We start from the raw sequence: 21,723 nt of genomic DNA, 5'->3' as shown, positions 1-21,723 counted from the left end.
TTTTTCTTCTTCATCTTATTTTTGTTCGCCTTAACAAATGACAGTTGTAGATTATTTAATTAATGCGAAACAGTTAAAATTATACGTCTATCAACATTTGTGACCAAACAAAATTGGCATTTCAACCTCACCTTGTCATTGTGCAGTGTGCGCGCGCACAGTGAAACCACAACAACAACTCTATTTTGTGAACACAAATAACGTTATAACGTGCAGTGTTGGCTTGAGCGTGTGCGCTGAAGTTTCATGTCAGCTGTCGGACAGACAAACAGACATATAGCTAGATAGACAAACGGGCCAACAAACAACTCGATTGTCGACTGCAAATGAGGCGTGAGCTCATAACCGCAACCGCAACACCAACACCGCCAACAACAGTAACAACACTCTCGGTACAAAATCCAAAATTTCCAAAAAAAATGTAAAATAAAAAATAAAAAATATAAAAAAACACATATGAACAAACGCTCTCTACTTACGTGCGAAGCGATGACCAGTTTAATAGAAAAAAAAATTGAAAAAAAAGTTTTACCAAATTGGGTAAAGAATTTCATTTAGGTTGCTTACAGTGGCGGTGGTTCACACCAAAAATGAAATCCAATCTAAAGTTTCGAAAAAAATACAACAAACGTCCAAAAATCCTACCGACTAGGTACCTTGCCTTCCAGAGTAAAACACACATATAACGCAGCATGTATGTAGCCACTGGCTTAACTGTGAAATAAACAGTGTAGAGCCCGAAATCTAATACAATTTATAAGCTGCCTGCGCTTGGCCAGCGTCTAGTCGCGCTCGCACTTTGCACAAATGCGCGGTAAAGGTGAATAACGATGGCCAACACCAGGCCGCGTTCTGCCGGCAGTAATACGGCGGCGTGGCGGCGCGGCGCGTCAAAACGCCAAAAAAGTCATGGAGGCAAGCGTCACGCCAATCGCCAGCAGCGACCACCAGCAACACGCTCGCGCAAATGCCACAATCTGTGCGGCGGCGGCAAGCGGTGCTGGAAGAGTCGTTGTTGGTGGCGGCGGTGGCGCTGCATATGATGGTGTGGCGGTGAGAGTGTTGCACAAACAGCCTAATTGTACGTATCTGGAAGTACCGATCGGTACTATTATATGTTGGTTGTCAATATATGTTTGTTTGTATGCATGTGATTACAAGCATGCTTAAAATTACATATACGTATGTATGTATATATGTGTTATGCAAATATATTACCAGCTTTGTGTAAATTTTAAATACCCAATTAGCAATTATTCACAGTCTATTTATTATACTTTAAAAAATATTTTTTTAAAAATCCGCTGAATATAACTCTTTCTTGGCACTAATCTTTCCAACACTGGCTTATGAGTTCACACTTTTGGGTCTTAAATCGATTTTTGACAAATTGTCTGCAATATATGCATGACCTGAGGACAGGGTTGCAAATAATGAATTAATAAGAAAATTAATTTTTTTTACTTTGCAAAATACCAAAAAGCTTAGTAAAAATAATTTTTAAATTTTTCTATCCCAATTAAAAAATTAAAATTTTTAATCCCAAAAATCGAATTAAAAACAAAAATTTTAAAATTTTGATCTTAATTGCTGAATATTATTGTAATTGAACATTTCATACTCTCGCGACTTGCAAGGATCAAAGTCCGGGAAACTGCTTCAGATGTTGGTAAAATTTCATATTAAACTAGTGAAAGTACCGTTGTGATCTCATCCATTTAAGGCAAGACAATACCTTAAGATTTCTTACTACTGACAGACAGATGCGGTGTAAAGCGCAACCGAAGTTCGAAAATATTTAAGTACGTTAGATATACGGCAGCTACGGAAAGAACTGATTTTACTCATTTTTGACACAAGTTATAGATCGATTTCAACACTTTTCAGATGGAAGATTAAAAACCTTGAGGGCATTATTTGTGCACAATTTTATTCTGATAACTTAATTGATGTTCGATATGTATACTATAAAATGAATAAATCTGAGGGAATTTAAAAATTTGTTTGTGACGAAGGCCTAAGCAGCCAGTTCCCTTAGTTTCTGTAAATTCATTTGCAGGTCATATTTAAATAATTTTGTTCTATGGGAAGTTGGCGTGATTATCATTCAATTTTCATAGGTAAAGAAAAGTTAGAGGATTTCCCCTAAAGGTGAGCGGTACCACGGCCATTATATAGCTTTTATCACTGCTCCTATAAAACACGTTCTTACCGTCATGGTTTTGAAAGTTAATGCTTGTGGCTCTTTTTGGTGGTTTTGAACACCGTTCTGTGGAAAGTGGGCCTAGTTATTATCTGATTCTACCCATTTTCACAAAGAGTAAAGATGTGTTTAATATGTACATTAAGACCTTTAGGGAGCGGAGCCATGTCCACTTTGAAATAGTCAGATATAATGACTCGATTATTTTAAGGTGATACAAACGATCTTTAGGTGAAGAAAACCAATACACTCTGTAGCAACATGTTAGGTTAGGTTAAATGGCTGATCAAGGATCGCACGTGGACTGCTATATGTAGTCCTTTGCGAAGCCATAGAAAAGAACTCCTGTGGTCGAACTTATAAATTAGCAAAACGCTTAGTAGACAATACAAATTTGCATAGACGTTTCATTTTCACTCCCGCCAGCACGGTAGGACGTCCAAAAGTATGCAATCCCAAAAGTGGGACAGTCAAGAAGGAAGTGTTGAGTTGTTTCCACCTCATATTCTTCCTTACAGCTCCTGCACATGACGTCCGGTAAGATGAGCATGGAATACAATAGAGCAAGGGACTGTTAAAAGCTTTACAATTAGGAATAGGCTAGCCTTACTGAGGGCATAGAGATCACTAGATCTCTTGCGTGCGATCTGGGCCAAAAGGATTTTGCGACAGCGCATGTACCAATGGTGACCTAGCTCTGGCCAAGCTTCCGCGAAGCCAAGCTGTCTAGTATTTTAACACAAAAGGATACGGGAGTGTCGACCCGCTCCCATTTTACCGATAGCGGGTCTAGGGTGCCTTTCCTTGCTAACTCATCAGCTTTCCAAAATGGTGCAAGAGTATTAGACGGTTAAAAAATTATTTTAAATTATCAACATCGTTTAACCACTTTCAAATAAAAAAAATTTAAATATTATTTCTATTTAAATTTCCAATTTTTTGGATTAAAAAATTAAAATTTCAATATTTAATTTCGGTTTTGGAATTAAAATCAAAATTCGAAATTTTACACTCAAACTTTGTAATTAAAAAATTCCCACCCTGCTTTAGACCAAGCGGAAACTGGAATTGATGGAACCGTTAATATTTTTTAAATTTATTAAGCGAGAAGTGATACAGTAAAAAATATTTGCACATTTTTGCAAATTTCAAAAAAATAATTTCGGACAGCGTCTGTAGGTTTAAATCTTCCAATATAATTTAACTAATGGTCGTCGGAGATATGTACTCTACTTTGAAATGTTATTAATATCACTCAGAAGGCTATGCTATATATAATACAATTTTCGATTTTCTTATTTTTTTGTTCAATATTATAAATTTCTTCACCAAAGGTCACAAGTTACTGATATCACGGCCAATATTACTTATGATATATAACTATCGCAGATCAATACGTACTATTTAGAGTATGAATTTCAATAATATTAGCACGATCGCAAATTCGTCGTATCTGTACAATGTCATTTAATCATAAAACATTTCACAAAATATCCATTTCGTTGTTAAGAAAAAGGATTTTCAGGAAAGAAGTGTTAAAAATCAATTAAGGTTAGAAAAGTTGGATTCAGGTTTCACTAAATAGGGCAAATAAATACCTACTGCCACAGCAAGAAAGAGATGTCCAACATCCTTATAACCAGTTTTATATTGTACTAATGACCTTTAATAAAAATCGAGCCGAAGCAAAAAACTCTAGCTCTAATCGAAGTGTTATCAATTGGCAAATTTCTCAAGGAATCATGCGCAATATGGATATTAGGGTGTCCGTTATTTACCAAATTGATTATTTTTGACGAGATGCCCCCTAAACTTTTAGTTTTCCATCTAAAAAAAAATATCAGACCATAAAAAGCGCTTAATTTTCATAATAAACCTTGCCCCAAACACGATACATTTCCCATTGAAATTACATGGGATTTTGCCACTTTTTACGAATATTTTTTTTTCTTTGGAACTTTTTCGTTTGTAGGAATAAAAAAGTCATATTCTTGTATAGAATTGAATGCTCTACAAAAAAAGTCTTGACAATTTTTCGATATACTCACTCCTTTAAAAGTTATTTAAGGTCAAAGTTAACTTCTGGGTAATTTCTGGAATTTTCGAACTTTTACGGCATATTGAAATTTTTTTTTGTAAAATTCAATTGTTTATTCTAAAAAATATATTATGCCTATAGTTTTAGGATAAAAAATAAGAAAAATTTGCAAATCAAATCAAATTTAAACCATTTGAGTACATCAGATTTCCTTTATTAAACATTCCTTAGTTATTTTTGCATATTACCCAGAAGTTAATTTTAACCTTCAATAACTTTTAAAGGAGTGAGTATATCAAAAAATTGTCAAGACTTTTTTTGTAGAGCATTCAATTCTGTACAAGAATATGACCTTTTTATTCCTACAAAGGAGAAAGCACCAGAGAAAACAAAATATTCGTAAAAAGTGGCAAAATCCCATGTAATTTCAATGGGAAATGTATCGTGTTTGGGGCAATGTTTATTATGAAAATTAAGCGCTTTTTATGGTCTGATATTTGTTTTTAGATGTAAAACTAAAAGTTTAGGGGGCGTCTCGTCAAAAATAATCAATTTGGTAAATATCGGACACCCTAATGGATATAATAGTTATGATAATGTGATGATAGGTTTGGTGTAAGCTCTAGAGGAGAGCAGTCCACTTAAATGCTTTTGTAATTCCCTAGTAACCTATTAATTAGAGTTAATTCTTTAATAAACTTCAAATGAATAATAATTTATTACTGTTAATTCCTTACACCTTATATACCGTACAGATATCAACCCAATGCTTTCAAAATCAAAATCAAGATAACATATCGCTCTCGGTTCTTTAACAGTCACGCGCTAATTTTACATAAAAAAGTTATACAAGGAACCGATACACTAACCATCTTATCCACATGCTACCTTAGAATACGGTCCTGAGTAGACGACTAAACATAGATAATCATAAGGAGGTAACTTAGAGAATTAATTGAAGTACAATGAAACCCTTATCAACTCTCTGCTTCACTTAAGGAAAGATTTTTGTAAGATTTTAGGAAGTATTTGTGCAAAGGCGGAAAATCAATTTCAAAATGCATGCATATCTTTAATTATCGCTCGGTAATTAGTAAAGCGAAAATTCTCTCAAGCCACAAAAAGGCTGATTGGGTCCAATATTTGTGTATGTAGATACATATGCATGTGCATTAATATGTACAACAGTGAAGTGTGTTCGTATGTCTGTAGCGCATTTTTCAAATTTCGTGTGCATGGGTGGACAAATAATGTGGGAACCTAAACTATTCATTTGTGATACGTCTAGGTGTATGTACATATGTATGCAGACATATACATATGTACGTGCCATTTGCCGTTTTGACGATTTTCGCGCGGGAAACAGCTAGCGCGAAATCAACAATTCACTTGCTGTGTGCATAAATTTAATGCAAGCAAAAAAACACAACAAAAATAAATTACCAAAAACGGAAAAATGCTTAGCATCAAATTTTGAAAATATAATGGAAAAGTTTGCGAGCGTGGAAAAAAGTTATTATTTTTTTAATAAGAATTTAATAAATAGTTTTTAATAACAATTATAAAAAATATTCTTAAAAACAATAAAAATTAAATAAAACTTTTATTATATAATTATATAAAATATTTTTTAAAACTAAAAAAATAAATTATTTTTTATAATGTTTTTATTTTTATTTATTATTTATTATTTAAAAATAAGAAATTTAATTAATAAAAATTAATAAAAAAAGGTTAAAAATAATAATAATAAATAGTTAAAAATAATAATAAAATATGAAAAAAAATTTATTTAATTATGTTTTATTATTTTTAAAATTTTTTTAAACTATTTATTACTTTTTAATGAAAACAAATTTTTTTTATTTGATTATTATAATATTATTATTTTTAAATTATTTTTTTATAAATAATTAAAAAAATATATATTTGAATTTGTAGTTATTTTCGTTGAAGAAATGTATGATTTTTCCCTCACCACAAATTGCGGTTCTAAAGTGCAACTAACTTAACTCGTTTGCTATTTAATAATAAGAACAACAATAGCGTTATTGAGTCAATACTGCGGATATGCATAGAAATTAATTTGTTTATTTCGCCGTCGTGCGCTCGGACGCCACCATTGTGTCAACTAATTGCTGCAATTGTTGCTTTGTTATTGCTGTTTTTGCCCCAAACTACATATTGTTAAAGTCGGGAATGTCAATGTCGCTGAAATTGCTGTCGATAGCTGATGATAATGACGATAATGCTGGCAGTTCGCAGTCGGTGCTTAAAAAGGTGTAATTTCACTTTTTATCTGACTGAAATTTTTTTATAAACAAATTCTCGCATTACTTTTAGTTAGTTAATTGTCGTTTTTATGTTTCGTTGTTTTATGTTTATTGTTATGCTGTGGCTTTATATTTAGTTATATACTTTTTTATTAGGTTAGCGTAGGTTACAATGCTTGTAGTTTTTAACTTAATAAATGTTTATTTGGTTGCTTCTTTTGTTTTGCTCTGAAAAAGGGTGCAAAGTTTTGACTTACATTTTTTTATGATTTAGTGCGTGTGAAATTGTTTTTGGTTCTGGATTTGTATATTTTTATGCTTTTTAATATTTGAGCATGATCTCTATTATTTTTTTTTTTTTTTTCATTTATTAAAATATTTTTATATATTAACATGTTTGGAATTAGCATATTTCAGGATTCATTCATTCATATATATTATTTTTACATAGATTAAGAGTGGCAGAAATTTCAAAATAATTCGAATTCAATTTTAAACAAATATTTTTTCATCGTTTACTATCAGTTACTTCAAATTAGTGTGGCTGTGCAAAGTAGCTAAACTTCAGAACAGGTGAATGAACAAAATATTTTAATTATTTTCGGTTATGATTTAAAGGTGTAAGAATACGACACCTATTATAGAAGTACCAACCTCGTCTATAAAAGCCTTTAGGTTAAAAAAACAATGTGATGAGATCGACAAATATAAAAAAATCCGTCATTACTAAGAGATATATTCGTCAAAACCCTCATCTGTTAAATACAAACGAATGAAAAAAAGTAACATTTCGATCTGAGTCCTTATGCTTTCCGCTATTAAGGTCTATGAGAATACAATTTCTAATACTAACGATTTTAAAAGCCTATATATATATATATATTACTGTTATACTGCGTAGGCGATGTAAATTTGGAAGCTAAAAAGAAATTATGAGAAAAAAAAAATATTTTAGATGCGCAACTAAGTTCGTGCTGTTTGTCAATATAAGAATCCACCAGTTAGTGATGATCGATTTTGATATTAGTTACTTTGTTTGTGTGGCTACTTTTAGTTGTGAAAATATGCCATATTTTTTAGCAAATAATCGTCATTTGCGGGAAATATTCATTTTCTTCTCTTAGTCAAAGAAATCGACTGCTGATGCACATCGGGTACACCAAAAAATTTAACGGAGCTGTTTCAAGTAAAACAACGAGCAGTGATTGGTTTCGTCGCATCAGAGACGGTGTTTTCAATGTTAACGAACGTCCGCGTGAAGGACGGCCAAAAACCTTTGAAGACGGTGAATTGGAGACGTTACTTGATGAGGATCCGTGTCAAATGCAAGAAGAGCTTACCTCAGCATTGGCTGTGACCCACCAAGCCATTTCAGAGCGACTACAAACGCCGGTAAGGATTCAGAAACGGAGTTTGGGTTCATAATGATTTTAATACCAGGTGAGGCACAAAAAAGTGATTTGTGATAACGCTTGGCCTCTCGTTGCAATCCCCGTTAAATCCTAACTGAAAACGCTTAAATGGGAAGTCCTAGCTCACCCGCTATATTGCACTGTTCGATCATTATTTTTTCCATTCGATGGCACATGCTCTGGCTCTGAAACAGCACCACTCACAAGAAGACATCGAAAGCTTTAGCTTTATTCTCGGATAGCAACACGAGGTGAACAGTTTTAACGTAATGCTATTCGAGCTTTGCCAGAAAGTTGGGAAAAAGCTATGACTAGCGATGGGCAATACGTCGAATAATTCATTTGTAACCAGTTTCGTACATTAAAATTGCATTTTCACTAAAAAAAACAGCGAGAACTTAGTTGTGTTCCGATTAATTTTAAAAATTTTACCCAAATTTTCATACCAAATACATATAATATATTTTTAAACCAAACAATAACTTTTATCAGAGAGGAACACTTCTTTCACTAAAAGCTAAACCAAATATTTTAATAAAAAAATTAACAACTTATGATTATTACACGCCTTAAAAACTCCTTATTGGTATGATAACCAAGCCAACTGCCATTTACTTTAGACCCAACAATCTCATAAGATAATAACAAAATAAATACCATTATAATAACTCAATTAATGCAAGGCTAATTGTATATTTATATATGCAGAAATATCGCGTGATTGGTCGATTTGATTTGTTATTAGAACTAACTTTTGAAATTGAAATCAGAATACCTGAACAGGAAAACAACCTTGCAGGTTATAGGGTATAAATTAAGAAAACTAGTGCATTTAACGTCAAATACACTAAATTATGGTCTAATAAACGCTAATTGGTTAGGATTTATTGATAAAAATGTGGAAAACTTGTCATGCTTTATGCTAATATTCCATATCAATAACTTGAGCCGCTTAGTATTAGATCGCGCAATAACACGTTGAAATCTGATTTTAGAAAATTGTATAGAAAACCCCTGACTTCTAAGCAGTATTGTTGATTGAAGGGTGCATAACAAAGGCATGCAAACTTATATAATCAAAAGCTTTAACATTGAATAAAATATATTTTTTAATCATGTTTTTTATTTTAGATCGGTGGTATGTGGTAAAAATTGAAATGAATTATAAAACTATTGAATCACAATTTTTATACCCTGAACAGGGTATGCTAAGTTTGTAACGAAGTTTGTAACACCCATAAGGATCTATCAAGTATATATACATATATTTGGTAGTCGTAGTAGTAGTAGTGTTGGAAAGGTGAGAATTTAGGCTTCATTTAACCAAAAAAAAGTATTAAATTCGGGGAAGTTGAAAAAAAGTGTTACAGCTGTTCAAAAATGAGTGAAAATATTGAAGAAATTCGCTATATTTTGAAATTTTTGTTTAAAAATTTCCACCAATGAAATTTGTGAAGTTTACGGAGACAATCCTACATACTTATATCAGTTCGTGTGGCACAACAATGGTTCGCTCGCTTCCGTTCTGGATATTTCGATGTGAAAGATACACCTCGCTCTGGTCGACCTATCTTTGAAAAAGTCGATGAAGTTATGAAAAAGATTGACCAGCACTGTCACATAAGCAGCCATGACATCGCTATGCACCATAAAAAAGGCTGGCTACAAAAAGAAGCTCGATGCTTTGGTATCACATGAATCGTCTGTGAAAAATTTAATGGACCGAATTAACATTCTCGATTCTTTGCTGAAACGAAATGAAATCGAATAATTTCTGAAAGGAATGGTAACAGGAGACGAAAAGTGAATCAAATATGACAATAATGTGCGAAAAGGATCATGGTCCAAGCACGTTGAAGCTCAACACATGGTCGCAAAGCCAGGATTGACAACTCGAAAGGTTATGCTGAGTGTTTGAGGGGATTAGAAAGGAATCATCCACTATGAGCTGCTTCAGCCTGGTCGTACGATTGATTCTAGAATTTACTGTCAACAATTGATGAAATTGAAGCAAGCAATCGAAAAAACGTTCAGAACTGATCAACAGAAAGGACTTCGTCTTCCATCAGAGCAACGCTAGACCACACACATTTTTGATGACTCGGCAAAAACTTGGAGAGATTGGCTGGGAAGCTTTGATACATCCACCATATATGTAGCCCTGACCTTGCACCATCGACCTATCATTTGTTTCGGTCAATGCAGAACCCCCTTAATGGCGTTATGTTGGCTTCAAAAGAAACCTGTGAAAATTACTTGTCGCAGTTTTTCGCCGAGTAAGCAGAAAAGTTTTACACTGGGAATAATGTCTCTAGCGGAAAAATGGCAAAAAGTTGTCGACCAAAGTGGTACATATTTAGTTAATTAAAGTTCATTATATATACAAAAAATAAGTTGAAGCTTGATTAGAAATAAGAAAAGATTTTATTGACTACCCAATCCTTATGTATATATAATTGATTAGGGCATGTGCATCATGTTCGCGGGTTTTCGAGATATAGATCTGAAATTTTGCACACGTCTTTTCGATAGCAAGAAGCTGCTGAACCGGCTATAACGGACACTTATAACACGTAGGATACAAACTGACAGCTTAAACAGAAGTCCTTGTACGTGAAACTCTTTTATTGAAGACAACATTATAATCTCTGAAGAAATTGTTCTGATCAGTCTATTCTGTATAGCTGCTAGAAAAACCAGACGATCAAAATCAGGTCTCTTTATGATAAACTTTTTTTATTGCACTAGGTGGCTTCACGAAATTTGGCATAAATTATTATGAAAGGTATCTCTACAATGTTCGAATACATTGTTCAGATCGGAAAACTATAGCATATAACTGCCATACAAACTGACCGAACTCTTATAATTGACAAGATATCTTAACGAAATTTGGCGTATATTATATTTCAAGCATTGTTACAAACTGTTAAAGTATTTTTCATATCGCACCACTGTAACATATAACTACCAGTCTTTTTGGTAGTCTTAGAAAAAGCTCATATTCCTTTTTTTTGTCCAATAATAAAAAACAAAATTTTAGAAAAAAAAATAGAGATGAGAAATAAGGCTTCACAGCTACTTGTGTACTCATGCAAATTCATAACCTCAAATTGCTCAGAATTAGCTCATTAAATATAGATAGTCTGTCTTACTTGTCACTTTAATTATAATTATCAATTATTTATTATTATAATTATTTTTCAATTAATTAAAATTATTATTTATTAATTTTTTTATTATTCATATTGGTCATTTTAAATTAAAATTCAGTACTTGGTTCCCAGTTTTCATCGGCGGCATGAAATTAATTAGCACACAGCAAATACACCGCACAATTAAAAAAAAATTCCATCTAACAACCGTTACATACGCACAAAACTACAACACTGTACTGTCAATTGAACGGCAAATACAAAAAACTTGCAACTACTTGCAGACAAGCGCACACATTTGCACTGACACCAAGAACAGGAAACTTTTTGCTCACTTTTCACAAACTTTATGCTCACACAACTAAACGAGAATGAAACCGAAACCGAAAACTAAAATGTTATCTAGCAGTTTGGCAACGTCAAATCAAATAGACAAAGTCAAATATTTGTCCCGTTGTATGTGCTCAAGTGTGTGTACGCGTTGACAACTTGAACGCGCGTCGTTGTGTGACCAACTGATTCACAATTCTTACATTTTACGCCATACACCACCCCAAAGCGATTATCCGCCCGCCAGCAACAACAAAAAAAGAACACCGTTCACACGAGTGGCTTCCGCTGTCCGTCGTTTATTGACGATTTTCTCTAGCCGTATGCGAATGAATGTGGCATATTGCAGGCAAGCGATTCGGGTGGCGATGATGCGCGCGTCCGCGGCTATTTCGAAGCGCGTCGTAATGGAAAATGATTTGTGAAAAGCGTACACAAGTGCGACTTGGTTGCGACTTTGCGCGTTTTGCGCGCGCGTACCTCAACAATCTGCTACGATTTGTGCACCACAACAAGCTGAGCACGGCAGCAACACCCCAAAGTGTCTAGCCGAGCGCATGGCGCAGTGCAGCGCGCCAGTGCAACATAGTCGGGCGGCGCTCAGCGGCCGTGCCAAACAAAAAACTTTAGCAACAAACTTCAATTTTGCCAACAAAGTGTACAATTAGCAACAACTCCCAAGTGGCGCTAACGGTTTGTGGTGCTAGCGCGTTTTCACTCTCCCGCTCATGCGCTCTCAGCAAGCGCGTGCTTTGGGGAAAAAGCTTTGCATTTTCTTTGCCGTAAGCGCTCAACTACCTACCACTAGCCCCTTCTTTGGCATTTTCTCAAAAGCTTCGCTCAGTTTTTTACTTGTATTTGTGTGTGTGTGCGTTCAGCTATTCACCTGTTATCAATCCATGTGGCGTGGTGGAGCTTTCGCCGTTTTTGTTTTGCTTCGTCGTCTCTCACCAGTGTATGTAAATATGTGTTTATTTTGCTTTTAACTCTTTTTTAGCAATCATAGTAATTGTTTAGCGAGTTGTATATTATTTGCTGGTATTTATTATCATTAAGCTAAAAGCTTCTCAGCCTTGCTTCTTCAATGGGTGCGCGTTTTACACAATATTTTAGAATATTATTAGCGGAATAGCTGCCGGCACCATTTACGAACGCAAAAGCAATGAAATGGGTAAACAGTGGGCTTGTATGAGTAATATACAACTCAATTAATTAAACATATTTTTTTTGTAATTTTTTTGCGAGTACCAGTATGTTATGATGTAATCTTGGCGCATTTCTCTCGTCATTATGAATTTATTAAAAGTAGAATAAAAATTAATTAAAATAAAGAACGCAACTCTCGTAGCAAGAAATAAGGAATTTTATAAGAAGGTAGAAAAATTAATGAAATAAAAAACCCCTCGAAGTGAACAAAATCCAGATGTATATAGATTGAAATTGAAAACAATCAGAAAATGGTATATGTATAATTTCTAGAGCTGTGGCTTAGTGGGTTACATACATATTCTTACTTACTAGAAAATCAATAACTATACTCTACAATAAGTTTGCCACATAGTCTGCAAGACCCAGTGGGAAGCGTCGTAGATCCTATAAAATATACCAATAAATGATAAGCGTGGCGAAGTGAGTTGATTTAGCATTCATGTCTATCTGTCCATCTGTCTGTAGGCTTATAAGAGAAATAATCCCTCAGTTTTCGAGATATCGCTCTGAAATTTTGTACACATCCATTTCTTCTTAACGAGCTAGTGCACTTGTCGACACCATCTTTATTGGACCATTTTAGCATTTGGCTATTATATTACAAACTGAGCGACCCAAATCAGCTTCGTGAACTTAATATTTAACAAATAAAGCAGAACTAAGTTCGGGTATAACCGAACGTTTATTACTCTTGCAACTTGCATGGAATAAAGCCAGAGGACGACAGTCAGGTACTTAAGGGGGATTTAGAATTTTCAAACAAAAATTTTCTTTTAGGCAATTGAAATAGTAATCAAAAACTATAGATCCGAAGTTTCATTGGCCTTCTCCGAATATTTTCGAAGAAGTAGGCCCCAGAACCACTCCACTTCATGCAGCGACTGTATAGTACCAAATCTTTGAGACTCGCTGCCTCGAAATTAACTTTTTTATCCGGTCGTCAAAATTTAACCGATTTTTCGATTTTTAAACTAAAAGCGTATTTTATAGACAACTTTATACTTAAGTGCGCTTTTCCGAAAAAATTACATTTTGACTATTTAATTTGTTTAACTAATTTGATGTCGAAACACACAGATGCAGTTTACATCGATAATTTTTTGAAATTCTTAAAACCCCTCTACTATACACTTGATAATAGCTCCTGACTAAAAAAATTACCTTTTTTCGTTTCAGATAAGAAGCCTAGCCACAAAGTTGACGGTCGTAAAAAATGTCAATCAGCGGGATCGTTGATATTTCCGCCATTTTTTTACATAAAACAATTTTTATTTTGTAGTTCAATAATACCTCTTAATATATATGCAAAAAAATCGGATGTGATCAGTTTGTATTCTCCCATAATAAAAACGGAAAAAATTTTCTTTTTGGACGGTACTAGAGGTATCCCCCCCTTAAGGCTTGTTTGTTATATGGGGTCTAGTGCGAGTGTATACCCAATTTTATACATTCTAAGCACAATATGCTCCGTTATAAGAAAACATGGTATCTCAATTGTATTAAGATAATTAATATAATGGTTTGTCAAAAAAGTCTTGCGGTATTTTTATTGAATTTTTTTATTTTTATTGAAATTGAAATGAATTTTTGATGACTCATGCCCAGCTCTTGACCGATGCTACGGCTGCTACTACGCCGGTCTCTTTCGACCAATTCAGCGATTTTATCGCAATTTTCGACGACAGGTATTCCGGAGCGTGGCGCATCTTCGACCACCTCTATACCAGAACGAAAACGTTGAAACCATCGTTCCATAAACTGCACAAATTTTATTGGCGGCTTGAGATGCATTTTTGCCTTTATCGTAGTAGTAATGTAAAATATGCCGTATTTTCTCTTTATTTTGCTCCATGGTTGCGACGCTATAACTCACGAACGACTTAAAAGAAACGACAATCAATCAAACACGTGTTAGCGGGTGAAATGAGCTTTTCAAGAAGGTATAGCATGACCCGATGCGACGAATAAAACTAGAACTACGCGCTTTCCGCGCCAACTAGCGAAAATACCGCAAGACTTTTTTGACAACCTATATATGTGAGTTATATTGGCCGATATATGCGCTATAAAATCACCTTGAAGTTCGAAAATCTTTATACTAGGTATACAAGGTGCTTTAAAGTGTCAGTAAGAAATTCATGTAAATGGAATTGAACATCTCCAAAACATCGATTTATCGCATTTTGACTGAACATTTGGGCTTACGAAAGGTGTGTGCATGGTTTGTTCCGCACAAATTGACTGACGACCAAAAATTGCTCAGATTCAAACATTCGAAGGACATCATTAAAGAGATTTTTTGACCAAAAATCACATTTTAACCATTAAGCACTCCTTGTATTTACTTGATATGGGACCGAGCGACTTCTTCCTTTTCGAAGAAATGCATTTGCCCATGAAAGGAAAGCGTTATGGAGACTTAGAGGCCATTCAAAAGGCTTGTACCGGCATACTCATGGCCATACGGCCAACGAGCTAAGACACTCGTTCCGACATGCATTTGGACCGTCCAAAAGCTGTATTGAAGCAGAAGCAGACTATTTTGAATAAAATAAAATGATTTGCCGAAAAACCATTTGTTCTGTTGTTTTTTAATGTCCTATTCACTTTGGAACGCACCTTGTGTAAGGGAAGTAACAGAAATAATTTTCTCTGAATTTTAGTTATATATCCTGAACATTAACCGATATTGAACAGTTTTGGTTCGATTCAGAAAATTTTTAGTCATAAGATGGCACACATCGATAGCACTATTATTGCAAAGTTTTATCCTGATATAGTAATCCATTCGGGATTTGTATACTGGAAAGTGAAAGTTTCAAGTGGTATTTAAAATTTTCTTATAAGAGAAAGAGCCGGGGCTATAGTTCGATAACGTCCATTTTGACACTGTAAAATGAGAATACCAGCGGAGATATGCGATTTCACCTAAAAGTGGGCGGTGCCGCGCCCATAATCCAATTTTGACCCCGGCTCCTTTAAAGCTCACTGATACCATCTCGCGGGTAAAATTTAATGTCTCTGACGTATTTACCTGTAGTTATTGATATATCGCGCTTTTAGATTTTCTCACTGCCGGTAGGAGTTCTTGTAATATTTGAACTAGGTAAACTTGGTTGCTGTAGTTTTAGTAGTTTAGAGATATGAGTTCATATTCCATTTTAGAGGGCGCGATCACGCCCACTTTTTGAATATTTTTCTCAAAGACGCTTCTCAGCTTGAAACCTCAAAAACAAAAAAAAAACGAAATAATCGGCCAGCTTCAAGGTCTTATTTTCCAGCGAACCACAAACAATATCATTTTGAAAATCGCTATAATTGGTTTATTGCCTGATGCCAACTATACTGAACAATAAAATTGTATATCGATAAAATCTTTTTGTCTAAAATGAACTTTTCGGCCTGTTTGTTACTTATGTATCTATGTAATCAAACTATATCGTGAAAAAAAAATAAAATAATTTTTTCAAAAATTTTTCATAATTTTTAAAGCTACCATATTTACGAAATATTGAAATAAAATCGCCCATCCGTAGGAAATCTATTCCTGCGAGAGTAAAAGTTGCGGTTCAACATGTTGTAGACATTATTACATTACTTACTTTTTAAAGTTGTTGAGAAATAGAATTGGTCAAGATCACTTTAAACCGATTTTCCGAAAACTACACGCAGGAAAGAAATAAAAAATATTTTTGATGTCGTACGGTAATTTTTAACAAGTTGCACTGGTTACTTCACCAAAACATTGCTGTAAATTTGTTGATTTGTGTTAGTAAACTATATTAATTTCTTTTCAAAGAAGAATTTTACAATTGGAAAATTTAAAATAGCCCACTGTTGCTATAATATTTGCCACAAAAACTTCAAAATGTTAGCAAATAAGAATAAATAAGTGTTATAAACATTTTTACGAATTTGTGTCTTCTTCAAGCAAAAATTATATAATAAATAAAGTGTGGCAAAAACTACTAAATAAATACGATAATGGAACAGTTTTTTTGCGAAATAACAGTTGAAAGCTGAGACACAGAAACTTGACTAAACACCATTTAGAGGTACCAACCATTTTCGCATTTCAAAAGCTGTGCGTTGAGTTAAAAAATATGCCTCTTATTCGGTAAAAAAGTTTTTGTTTGAAAAATTTCCTTAAATAATTCCATCAAATTAAAAAAAAAAATTACTGTGACTAAAATTTAGAAAAAAATTGGAAAAATTTTGTATATTTAAAATATATTATTAATTTAGGCTCCACTGTAGCCAAACACCTACAACTTCTATGAACAATAACCAGCGCTTAATAAAAATAAATAATTTTTGTTGTTTTTTTATGACAATGTTAAGCTTATTGTTACAGTCAAGTTGTTTTTGCAATCGTGTCCATAAAAGTTATTTTTCACATCATCGCATAGCTAGTTCCAACATTTTTAGCATAAAATTTCGCGGATGATTTGATTTCCAAAGCACGCACGTTAACTGTTTATGCCACCGCCTCATTTTTCGCCGCGCATGTTTGAATTGTTGTTGCTAGAATTCTTTAGTAGCACTTCTTACCGAACATGGCAGCAGCACTTGCTGTTAGTTCTTGTTGTTGTGCTCATGAGCGTACGAGTACGTAATAAGTTATAGAATAAATTTATTAATTTGTATTGATTTGTTTTTCTGCTTTATCCGGTTTGTAGAGTTATTCTACTATACCTATGTATGTATGTAAGTACATATGTTTGTTCAATATTATGTATATTTATATATGTAAAGACACTTTGTATGCAATTTAGCGCGTGTTATTACTTTTCAAGTTCACTTCGCGTCGGTCCAAACTGAGCTAAGCTCTCAGCTTAGCCGAGAAAGATCGTACTGGAGTTTTTTCATCGGTGAATAAGCGATGGGCGTTTTTCACATTTGCATAACTACGTCTATGTGCTATGTAGTATGTACATATGTAAGTATGAAGGCTGCAAATTAGTTCAGAGAGACGCACGAGCGCTGAATTGCAACAATGCGCTACAACAATTAGCGCAAAATACACGTTGCTTGCCGATATTGACCAACCGTTAGCGACAGGTGATCTCACAATAATTAAAAAAGCTGTCGGTCAGTATTAATTCTCGTAGATATTTTGATAAAAAAAATTGTATACAATTTTGTGGCAGATGATAGCATTTTTAATCGAGTTTTAGAAAATGCATATTTTGGAATTTATTAAAAACAAAATTGCAAAAAAAATTTAAAATAAAAAAATTAAAATCAAAATTTAAAATAAAAAAAAATATTGGCCAAAAAAAGTCAAACAAATTTCTAAATCTATATCACTTGAAAAAAATTTTTTGAATAGCGGATTAGAAAAAAAACAATATTTTCGAATTTATTAACATAATAAAATACATATAAAAAAATTACATTAAAAATATATATTTTATAAAAAATTACAAAACCAATATATAAAAACATTTTTAATACAAATTTTAAAGTTTCAGCATTTTGAAATTTTTTAAGGGGATTAGAGAAATTAATATTTTTTTAACAAAATTTGTTGTAAAAATATAAGCAACTATAAAAAAAGAAATATTTTATATAAAAATAAATTTAAATATTTACTTTTAACTCTTTAAAAAAAAAAAAAACAATGGTAATACAAATAACATTATTTATTAAAAAAAAATAATTTAAATAAATATAAACGAATAAATTAAATATATACATATATAATTATTATAGTTTTATCATTTAGAAACTTGTTTTGAAAAGTGGTTTAGAAAATTAATATTTTTTGAAATTCTGTAAAATAATTTAAAAAGAAATATAATAAAAAACAACTAAATAATTTATATAAAATTAAAAAAGAAAATAATTGCAAATTCAATTAAAAATATAAAATATTTAAAAAGAAAAATCGTTTGTAACTCTTTAAAAAAAAATTGTCAGTAAACATAAACAATATTTTGATATAAAAAAATTAAAACAAATAAATTAAAACATAAAATTTATAGATTTTATCATTTTGAAAATTGTTTTGATTATAGCAAATTTTTTTGAAAATCATTAAAGATTTTTGTAAAAAAAATATATAACAAAAAAACTAAATAATTTATATAAAACTAAAAAGAAAATAATTGCAAATTAAAAAAATTAAAAACAAATAAATTTAAAAATATAAATATATGTATGTATGTATATACATATACATACATACATATATATGTACATAAAACAAATATTTTTAATTTTTACTTTTTATTTCTTAAAAAAGTCATTTCTTTTATTTCATTTCCAGGTTTAGAGAATTAATTCATATTTTTTCGAATTCAGTAAAATTGTTTGTAAAAAAAGTAGAAACTACTAAATAAACTTAAATAATTTTTATTAAACTAAAAAAATGTAAACTGAAAAAATATAAAACAAACAAGTTTAAAAAAATATTTTTACAAATATATATTTTTCACTTTTTATTGCTTAAAAAAGCATTTCTTTCAAGAAATACTTATAAATGACAACAATCAACAATACTTGTTAGTAATATGGTACATCAAAATTGTATACAAAATTTAAAAAATGCCTACTCACCACTTCTTTATCAGCGCCGCTATCCCTTCTCGGCTTCTTCAGCAATTGCTTGGTTGCTACATCTTCGTCTCCAAACTTTGTTGTTCTCAAAATGTTGTTGATTTTCGATTTATCGTTGCTGTTCATTGTGTTTCACTCACGACACAACACGAAATAATTTTGCTGTACTAATAATTTTCCTTGGCCGTATTTTTAATTCACTTTTATACACGATCATTTGTGTTACTGCATATTTTTAGGCGCACGATCTTTAGCACTTCATTAGACGACGTATGATTCACACACATACACAAATGATCTTACAAGCTTATCGATTTGGCGGTAAACTTTTATGTTTTCACTGGCTTACAATGCACTTGCTTCTTTGTTGTTTTATTTCATACTGCTGGTTTATAGAATGTTGTTGTTTTTGATGACGCTAAAGAGAATAAGTTTCCAAGAAGTTATTAAACAATAGTTGAACTGGAAATAAACGGAAATACTTGCCGTTTGCTATGATGTATTTACATATGAGTAATCTAATACACAACAATAAAAAATAAAACATACATGGTGATTCAAGACTTAATAACATTTAAATTAGTAGGTGGAATGGAAATTTAGTTCAGTTTAGCCATCAATATGTTTTCTTTTAGCTTTTGCTAAGTCAACTTGTCAACAGCAAACCCACCGTATCTTTATATAATTGTTGTCTTTTTATTGATTTTACTTTTTATGACATTATTATCTGACATATACAGGATGAAGCATTTTCATCTCCAATTATGAAACGAAGAAGAGAAGAGAAATTAGATTTTTACCCGAAATTAGATTGCTCTTCTTCGTTTCATAATTGAGCGGGAGAATTACCAGTTCGTACTTGTATGTATTTCAAAAATGTCATAAAGCAGAAAAGTTTTCACATTTCCCTTATTCGTTTCAACCTTTTTCACACCCTGAGTGAAGTGAAATTATTTAAGCGCTCCCATGATTTAGAATGCAACATATTTTTTTACTAATGACCGCAAAAATATGATGTTAATATAGCATACAATTCTGTGGCTATGGTGAAACTCATTATATCAACAAATAAAAAATTTTGTTCGGGGTAAACCGGTTTTAGTGAATTTCAGCACACTGCGTCTAGTTTGATCCAATCCTAAAAGATAGAATAGTTTATATCTCAATTACATAATCAGGTAAAACAATTTATAAAAGAAATACATATAAGTATACATATCTATCTCTAAAGATAATCAAAATTGAAAAAATATGATATTCACTAAAAATGCCACAAATATAAAATTCAATATTTTTTCCATTAACAAATATTTTAACAAACATTTTCTAATTTTAATACTCAAGTACAATCCTTTGGACACTTATATCGGCAATAAAATTTTCGTCTTTATTCATAACTAATAATATCACTGCACTGAATAGTTTATTAAAATAGTATTTAGTACCATAGCCATAACAAAATGATTCGCAGAACCAACTACAAAGTTAAATTATATATTATTTTCAAACTGTTCTTTAAGCCAAAATAAAAATTTAAGGATGAGGATCCCATGCGTTCCTTCAGGCCTTTCTTTAAACTTTTTCATACCAAAAAATAAAATATCTATTTTTAGAATTTTTTAATGTTGATGAGTAGACACACAGAAACTCTAGAAATTCCTAGAATTTTTTATTGTTACTATAAACAAAGAAATCTAAAATTTTTGGAAAGAAAATCTCGAAAAAATATGCATAGCCAGCGTTGGCAAAATAACTCCTTACAGGATCAACTTAAAAAGTGAAAAAAATACGTGTTTTATTTTAAAACCTTAACTTAGAACTTGCTCGAAATTAAAAATATTTGGCAGGCATTTTTTACTAAAAAATGAAGATTTCAGCAAAAATTTTCTCAAAGCATTTTTCAGATAGTTGTAAGAATTTTATCTCAAAACCTGTGTGTGCTTTTATGAGGATTGTGTTGAGTATTTCTAGCGAAATATTGCCTCGCTAGCGTCAAGCGCAGCATGTTCTCAAGGCTGTATCTCCGAACTATTACTCGGATCAATCCTGGAAATTTAGTGCAATATTCTAGAGCTGTTGTGCAGAATTTAGTAAGACCAATACCAAAAATTCCGTTTTGGCTTAGTAAAAGCGTGTTTCGCTGTAACCTCCTTGGACTACCATCTGACTGAAAATCTTCAGCAGTCTTGAACAATGGGTTATAAAAAAAGCGACAAACTAAAAAGTTTAGCTGAAAGTTTAAAAGTTTAAATTTTTCTAGTTTAAAATCCGTTTCCGACACGACTGAACCGTAGATTTATTTCAATGTTAAGGACTGCTCGATATAATCGATTTAAATACCGAATGCTGCAGAGCCCAAAAACTGAAGGTTGCCGCTTATTTCAAATTTGGCGAAATGCCAAATAAGTTCAAGCAAAGCAAAATTCAAACTTTTTCGTAATGGTTGCCAATAAAAGCTTTTTAATCGTTATCAATTTTTCTTTTGAGGTTATAATCTCAAAAACAGTCCATAAATTACATCCAACATTTTTGAGATAGAGAT

The 21,723-nt window shown here is 32.3% G+C and overlaps 1 protein-coding gene across 4 annotated transcripts in view; it reads right to left on the bottom strand.

The window, feature by feature from the left end:
- LOC120773947 overlaps positions 1-21,723 on the bottom strand; it is a 130,973-nt gene that overhangs the window by 75,987 nt on the left and 33,263 nt on the right. The window contains exon 1 of one of the 4 annotated variants that reach the window (XM_040103168.1): positions 19,182-19,623. The exons of 2 other annotated variants lie outside the window; for them this stretch is intronic. In XM_040103168.1, the coding sequence (XP_039959102.1) occupies positions 19,182-19,307 (126 nt within the window). In that variant the 5' untranslated portion in view covers positions 19,308-19,623. Of the gene's footprint in view, positions 1-11,614; positions 11,799-19,181; positions 19,624-21,723 lie in introns of those variants that run through there. One more of the 4 variants, XM_040103164.1, reaches the window with a different exon arrangement.

Source organism: Bactrocera tryoni, chromosome 4, assembly GCF_016617805.1.
Source record: "Bactrocera tryoni isolate S06 chromosome 4, CSIRO_BtryS06_freeze2, whole genome shotgun sequence".
Classification (NCBI taxonomy): Eukaryota; Metazoa; Arthropoda; class Insecta; order Diptera; family Tephritidae; genus Bactrocera; species Bactrocera tryoni.
Note: the sequence above shows the minus strand (reverse complement) of the source record. Positions and strands in the feature narration are given on the sequence as shown.